Genomic DNA, 7,980 nt, shown 5'->3' with positions numbered 1-7,980 from the left:
GATGTTTTATAACCTTTTGGATGTTTTTGAGAATAAATAAAAATGTTTTTTTGAAATGTAAACAAAGAGCTGCCCCCATTACAATGACCAGGATCTCGGAAACGGCTGAAGAAGAAGAAAAAAAAATCTCAGGCACTGACAAGTCCAGGGTAGTGTGAGTATTACAACTGCATGTTGAAATTGACCAAACTGTCCCTTTAATAACCTTTCTATACATTGTTAGAAGGGCCAAACAATATTCTCTTCAATGGGTAATATGTATTTTTCCTTACCTGTGACTTGCATTGAAAATTTAGCAAAAATATGTTTTTGGGGGGGTCGCGACAATAGGTGCGATCGAGATGTGTCAACGCATGTATGCGCATTTAGACAGCAATGCACCCTGGGTGGAAAATGCTGCATGACGGTTAGATTTCCTGTCAAACTTCGAAATTTCGTCGACGTTGCGTTGACGAGGTGACATGTCACATGGTGTAAAACTATCGCGGGATGAATGCGGCTGCAGTCAGATCTTGCAACCTCTGCAGTTGCTTATCCCCTTCAACGCTCGTCGGCGCTCGTCGGCGGACTGCCTCCGAGGTCACGCGCCCATGAACTGGTTGGTCAACAACTCACTCACGTGTGTATATGGGTCTTGTCTCACACCTCTACACAAGTTTGCGCAGGTCCCCACTTCAGCTCCTCCTCACTGCCTGTCCCCCCACTCCTCACACGTGGTGTGTTAGTAGAGCAAACCGGTGCGAGCTCATCGTCTCGTTCATATTCGTGGCCGACTTTATATGCGCTGTATTTAATAACACCCACATCGTGACAACAAGTTCTCGCTGACGTCCGTTGCGCAACGTCGACGCTCGCAATGAAGTCGTATGGGCTTAATATTCCTAAGGGATCTCAGCAGAAAAAGTTTGGGAACCACTCCCCTCATTGACTTTACTCACACAATATATATATATTTTTTACTATAATACTTACTAGGCTTTACTATAATAATAATAATAATAATAATAATAATAACAACAACAACAACAACAACAACAACAACAACAACAACAACAACAACAACAAACATTACTTTGTTTTATTCAATGCACAGGCCTACACATTATTTTAAATGTATTTGTCATGATGAAAAAATCAGCCTGAACCACATTATAATTTAAACATCAACAAATAAAAACACTGCTGGGCAACCTCATTATGACATACGTCGGACCCTCTCCTAACATTCTAGTTGAAGCGCCAATGTTCTAGTTTGAACTTCAATGTTCTATGTGGCATTTTACATTCATTTCGAAACTTGACACACACGAGACGAGCGATTTTGTTGATACCTCCTGCATCGAAAAACTCCTTTCAGTGACTTTTGGTTCATACGGTGAAACTTTTGCGACACCTACTGTTCCTTTTTGAGAGGTGCATTCATCCGGCGATGGAATTCATAGAAAACGTGCTATCGTTTTCTTATTTTACGACCATCTCTCACGGCGTAAGTAAACATTTTTTTAATCATATTGAATTCGTTAGTTTTTAGCTTTTTCCACACTGAACTTCCTTTTCTGACATAGGCCTTGGCCAATAGCGGTTAGCTGTTTTGTGTCCTGTGTGAGTTCATGTTCTGGTTCATGGTTTTTTTTTTTTTTTTTTTTTTTAAATTTCTGAAAGCCGACGAAATTTGGTTCTTTTCACGAGAGAAAATTCCGGTATTTGCTAGAAAAAAAATACCAGCCAAGTGTTTAAATGTAGGCTATACCTTCTCTTCTTCTTTTCAGCTGTTCATTGCTGTGGTGATACCGGTGCTGTTTCTGTGGAAAGGAACAGTTCATGTGAGTTGCTATTTCATTAGTGCTATTGGCTAAAGTAGGAGTTTCAGGGGTTTCAATTTTCTTCAGGGGCCACATACAGCCAATTTGATCTCAAGAGGGCCGGACCAGGACCTAATAATACAATTGCTTTTAAGTGAGACCCTTCATTTTGGGGAGGATGACAGTTGGTTGATGTACCAGGAACATTGACTGTAAATGGCAAGCACAAAAAGACATATGTTTTCAAGTAATGGAGAAAACCTGAAATAACACACACCTGCAGCAATCATCTGACAGGTCGTCCGCCCCTGGGCCTTGTGTGTGGCTAAAGGTTATGTTTACTTGATTCATTTATGTAGGATTAAGAAACTATTTGCATTGTGTACTCACCGTACAATATTTTACAGGGCCTACAGGAGAAGTGGCATGGTAAGTCCTCACATCTATTACAACTTATTCGTTTTTTAAAATTATTATTTAATTTGATTTAGTTTTTTGTATTTTCTTTCCTAATTTTTTGAGGTGTATCTCCATTTTGAAATGTCTGTTTGATCTTCAGGTTCCAGTCTGGATATTGTGCATCAGGGGGCCAGGATTACTGAACTCAACTTGCAGGTAACTTTTCAAAACACTGATGAATGAATGACTGAAGGAATGATGTCAAACGGACAAAAATACTCAAACTCCTTTGTCTATGTTACATAGTTACAGACACATTCTGTTATAGTATCCATACCATTGCCATTATTTTTCTTTAATCTACAGAACAAGAAACTGCAGGATGAGCTCCAGGCTTCCAGGCATTCCCAGCTTGCAGCGGAACAAGAAAACCTCATTCTGAAGGCCACGATTTACACACTACAAAGGCAAAACAACAGCAAGGAGGAGAGAATCAAATTTCTCAACAAGAAACTGTCACAACAGACTGACATGGTTAGTGTTCAACAGCGCATGGAAACGAGCTGTATACTATTGTCCTGTATACTAAACGCTTTTTAGCCTTTGGTTATTCTAATAGTAAGACAGACATAAAAGAGAGAGATACATATGATTTCAGTGATCAATTGATTGTCTTATACAATGAAAGTTTGCTATATGAGAATGTCCAAACTACATACAGTACAATATCAAGCATTTTGTACGTTTTATGCAATTCTTAAAGGATGTAGCCTATTTGATTTTACCATTAGGTGATCATCCAGATTGAACCGGAGAGCCAGCCTCTTGAGCCTAGAGATGGTAGTGCCCAGTACATCACAGTTCTTCAGCACAAGCTCTCTGTGCTGGAAAACAAGGAAATGTCCTACAAGACCAGGGTAAGGCCACCCAGCAGCTATAGGGCTGATTTAGGGTTACCCACAGGTCACGTAAATTCAGAAACTCCCTCTCTCTCTCTCTTTTTATTTTTCTTTCTTTTTCTGTTTTCTACCTTAATCAGCATACCTTAACAACTATTTGTTTTTGTGTTAACAGATTGCCTCTTTGGAAATGGCCGCCCATAAGAGACTTGTAAGTATATATATTTTTTTTACATTATTTAGCCTACCATATGGTACATTTGTAAAGAACCATTTTTGTATCAATTTTAACATGTTTCCTCTTTTTACTGACACAGATCAAATCATCAGCCTTACACAGACAGCTTGCGCACAAAAGTGATGAGGTCTTTTTCCTCCATCATAGGTACGGCATGTGTTTCTGTTTTTACTATTGTTTCACTTTGACAATTTGCCAGACACTTTTCTGAACCGAAATGATTTTTGCAGTTCTTGATGTTTCTACAATTTAGTTACATCAGCATCTACACTTGACAATGTTTATGTAATGCAATTTAATACTAATTATTTTTCTGTCAAAAACCTCCAAGATTTTAAAAGTACACTCAGTATTGAACATTCTCCACACGCAGGCTTATGGAGAGCATGAAGAGGGTAGCTGTGATGAGGGGAACCCGTTTTGTCCCCCCACCTCTTCACCGCCAGAACCAGAAGTCCAAATACGGAAGAGGTCAGTTGTCCTTTCCTGCACCCTGTCTGAACATACTTTTTAATTTATGTTACGAAGTGCAAGCAAGGTCAGCATGTTTAATAGCCTTAGTCTGGTTTATCAGGCTACATGTTTAAACCTTTAAACAAACGATGACATCCCTGCCTTCCAGTGCTATGCTCTTGATCCCTCTGCCCTCATTTGCAGAATGTTGTTGCACTAATTATTTTATTGCAAGTATATTCACTCTGTGGTGTTTTTTTTCTCATTCCTAGTGAGAGACAGCTGGAACAAGATCCTGACCAGGACTCGCCTTCATGTGGTAAATCAGTTTGCCCTCTTCACCTAAAAACATTGACTCACATTAATTTCTGTGTCAATGTTGGTCATTTTTTATTTACATCACATAGTGCTGCAACCTAATGCCTTAAGAAAGCCCATGACATTGTTTCAATCAATCCAGGACTCTTTCTGTGCCCAAGGTTCTAACCACATGCTTTGTCCATCCACAGATTCCTGAGGAGAGAAGGGATGTTGTAGGCCTACCGATGATGAACCCCAGAATGGCTGCACCTCACCAGGCCACCAGAATGGCTGCACCTCACCAGGCCACCAGAATGGCTGCACCTCACCAGGCCACCAGAATGGCTGCATCCAACAGGGCCAACAGAATGGCTGCATCCAACAGGGCCAACAGAATGGCTGCACCTCACCGCGCATCCAACGCAACAGCTGCAGCTCACCGTGCCTCCTTCCACCTGTAGTGATCCCAGCAGCTCCCTTCACCTCCCCCATCTTCTCCACTGTTGCCCCAAATCATGACTGTGACTACATCCATTACCGCCACCGTTGCCCCAAATCATGACTGTGACCACATCCATTACTGCCACCATTGCCCCAAATCATGACTGTGACTACATCCATTACTGCCACCGTCGCCCCAAATTATGGCTATGTCTGGCTATGCACACTTACTGTGTATATGGGCTGTAGGACTCGCTTCCAGTCTCTTCCAGACTGACATCCAGATTCAAGACCGTTTTTCAATGGCCTTGCCAGCCCTGATTATATGTAAATTAAGTTTCAGTGAAGTTTTCTAAACCAATTTGCCTATATTATTATTATTATGATTATTATTGTTACTGTTAGTATTATTATTATCATTATTATTATTATTATTATTATTAAATTGCTATTAATTCCAAACATGCTTCTATGTAATTTTTTTATCTGCTTGTTACTTTTGACAATGAGAGTTTGTGGGTGAGTGAATGAGTGGGTTTGCTAAATATCTCAAAGCGCGGACATTGGTCTACACACAATGGTTTAAGATGATCCTGTCTTGGTGATAATCTGTCTTGGAACAGGTCTGTGCTGTGCGACTGCTCTTTTATTTCATTCTGTTATTCTTTCAGAATGAATGTAACAGTTATTTTAACTTTGAACCTTGAGACATTACATCACAAACAAGGTGAGCATGCCTGAGCATGGTCTTGAGTGTAGCCTATATAGAAGTGTTTATAGTTCAACTGCAGTTCAACTGTAGCTCAGCTGTAATGTCAATATAAATGTGAATGTTGCCTCTCTTTGTCAAATTCAGCTGATATAATTAAGTGTTCTCTTCTCTCAGTGTATTTTGCATAGTGTGTGAGTGATTGTGTGTGTGTGTGTGTGTGTGTGTGTGTGTGTGTGTGTGTGTGTGTGTGTGTGTGTGTGTGTGTGTGTGTGTGTGTGTGTGTGTGTGTGTGTGCGCGCGGGCTGTGCGTGCGTGCATGTATGCGTGTGTTTGTGTGCGTGCGTGGTGAGGTTGTACACATCACTGTCTGTACTTGGCTTATGCCATACACTGCCTGTCCACAAGGGGGACCACATGCTTCTTTATCACATCTCACACTCACATCTTTATCTACCTTCATCTACACGGCCATCACACATTTTGCATATTTTAAACAGTGGGGTGTTGTGAACAAAAGCATCATGCAACAATGTCCTAAGGAGAGTGAATTACATAAAAGCATGAGAAAGTATGCAAAGGTGTGTGTGTGTGTGTGTGTGTGTGTGTGTGTGTGTGTGTGTGTGTGTGTGTGTGTGTGTGTGTAGGCTGAAATTAATTTGCCATTTGCCCTGTGGCCACCAGAAGGTTTGGGGGTTTTCTGATAATAATGCTGATCATACTAACGGTTTGCTCCCACGAGGAGGACCAAGATCCTCCAGATAAGTGACCCTTTGACACCAATGTTTTTTGTCACCACCATTCCCAGATTCATGCACTGACAGAGGGCCTGTTCGGCCATACAACCAGATTAGGTGATATTGGGGGTAGCACACTGAATAAACCCTTTAATTCTTCCCTGAACATCAATCAGTCCTGATAACACCAAGCCAGATTCACTGTTACTGGGCAAAGTCTGAGGATGTCTCGTGGAAGAGGTTTTCTGGGGACTGGTTTCAGCCATATATCCACTTTCTCAGAACACTTAAAACATTGAAAGTATGGCCCTACCGTGGCGCAAATGGTAGGGGCAGTAGTTTGCTATGTGGGCGATCCGGGTTCAATTCCCAGCCCGGGTCCTTTGCCAGCCCTTCCCCGTCTCTCTCTCCCAACTTGCTTCCTGTCAGCATTTGCACTGTACTATCATGAATGGTCAAAAGTCAAAAAGAAAAAAAAAAAACATTGAGAGTTTTGATCAGCCCGATGAAGAAAAGCATGATACCTCAGTGCCAAATGCAGTTTATGGCCTTTAAAGTTAAGGAATAGCTTGACAGAATCATGTTTAAAATGTACAATATTCCATCCAAAAATATTCACTTTTAATTCAAATCAGAAACATCTTGATGCTCTACAGATAGAAATGTGAATAGTATTGCAAACAAAGAATAATAACACATTTATAACATGTTTTGTACTGACAATTAGCTTATGTGCCGATAATGTCTATGTTTGAAAAGCGCATTGTGGAGATTTTTTGTAAATTGGGACATGTTATTGAACAGGTTTATGAAAATGACAATACGAAGTTGAAAAGTCCCTATTTTTTTCCTGAAATCTAAAAATACAGGTATGTAACATGGTACCTTTTCACCAGACATGAAAAATGAGACTGGCCTGCTTGAACTGCTCTAGATTCAGAGTGGCTGCATGTCTCACAGGGCTAATCTGACCCACTTCTACAGAACATGCTACCCCATTCCCACAATGGCACAGGCTGTGGCTAAAGCAATCAAGTTAGAGAAGCACGCCACCTATTTGCACAATTAGCTTAGCGTAATCGCTGTTCAAATTCAATGCAATTCAATTATTCACGTTGCTTAGTTGTCCTGTACATCAGAGAATGGTAAGAGGGTGGATACTCTAATTTTCACAGAGTCCACTAACCCCATCAGACTTTCTTCTCCATTAGTCTCAATGGAGGATGGTTACAAAAGTTAGCAAAATAGCTACTGGATGGATGGTGTAACCATAGACATCATCTAGTGTATAACCCACTTAGAAATCTGTAAACTTGAAGTCGACCACAAATAAGCTAGCAGTATTTAACCAAAAATTGGCATGCTCTTTAATATGCATATACAGGGGCCGAATGTTTTTTTCACTGTAATCCTTGTGAGTGGACTTCAAGACAAGAGGGGCAACCAAGATGACATGAACTGCAGGGCCATCCCTAACAGAGGCCAAGTTCCGATTCCTATCAAAAATGACTAATATTATTTCCTTATAAATATATAGCATCCTACATTATATAAAATATCTACAAGACTAGATTAGCTTTTTACAAATTCGACAAATACTGAAGAATTCTACTTCTAGGGAGGGTAGGCCCTACTTAATGTATAAAACATTCAGTTGAGAAACAAAGTACATGTTTATCTGCAACATGGAGAAGCTATCATAGGGGGGGGGGGGGTGAAATGTTACAAACACATGACGCGATGGAGATGAGCTGTAAACACGCCATTCAAAGCTGTGTGCTTAAAAGTGTCGAAGTACTGTAGGGAAAAAGAGCAAATACAGCTCCAGCTATGTCTACAGTGAAGAGAGAAAGAAAGCGCAAAGGCAGACCAAATGTCCTGCCTCCCTAACTATAGCGCAGAGAAGTGACAGAACATGCACAAACTGAACTGAGGTTGGACCTCACCCACACCAACAGAAGCCTGACCACACAGTGAAATGTGCAGAGTTCATTCAACACTT

At 40.7% G+C, this 7,980-nt stretch overlaps 1 protein-coding gene across 1 annotated transcript; it reads left to right on the top strand.

The window, feature by feature from the left end:
- The first annotated feature begins 1,297 nt into the window (after positions 1-1,297).
- Positions 1,298-4,994, top strand: LOC134438533 (uncharacterized). The gene is made up of 11 exons (XM_063188116.1): positions 1,298-1,486; positions 1,770-1,823; positions 2,210-2,231; positions 2,362-2,417; positions 2,568-2,735; positions 2,993-3,118; positions 3,276-3,311; positions 3,418-3,485; positions 3,712-3,809; positions 4,064-4,110; positions 4,301-4,994. Exons 1-11 carry the CDS (start codon positions 1,430-1,432, stop codon positions 4,550-4,552), a joined length of 984 nt encoding a protein of 327 aa, XP_063044186.1. The 5' UTR covers positions 1,298-1,429; the 3' UTR covers positions 4,553-4,994.
- Positions 4,995-7,980: the final 2,986 nt, after the last annotated feature.

This window comes from Engraulis encrasicolus, chromosome 22, assembly GCF_034702125.1.
Source record: "Engraulis encrasicolus isolate BLACKSEA-1 chromosome 22, IST_EnEncr_1.0, whole genome shotgun sequence".
NCBI lineage: Eukaryota > Metazoa > Chordata > Actinopteri > Clupeiformes > Engraulidae > Engraulis > Engraulis encrasicolus.
Note: the sequence above shows the minus strand (reverse complement) of the source record. Positions and strands in the feature narration are given on the sequence as shown.

Bases quoted from the DNA above. Each gene is read 5' to 3' on its own strand.
- LOC134438533 (XM_063188116.1), top strand. From the start codon at position 1,430: ATGGAATTCATAGAAAACGTGCTATCGTTTTCTTATTTTACGACCATC. The intron at 1,487-1,769 runs GTAAGTAAACAT...TCTTCTTTTCAG, and splicing joins TTACGACCATCTCTCACGGC to CTGTTCATTGCTGTGGTGAT. The intron at 3,810-4,063 runs GTCAGTTGTCCT...TCTCATTCCTAG, and splicing joins GAAGTCCAAATACGGAAGAG to TGAGAGACAGCTGGAACAAG.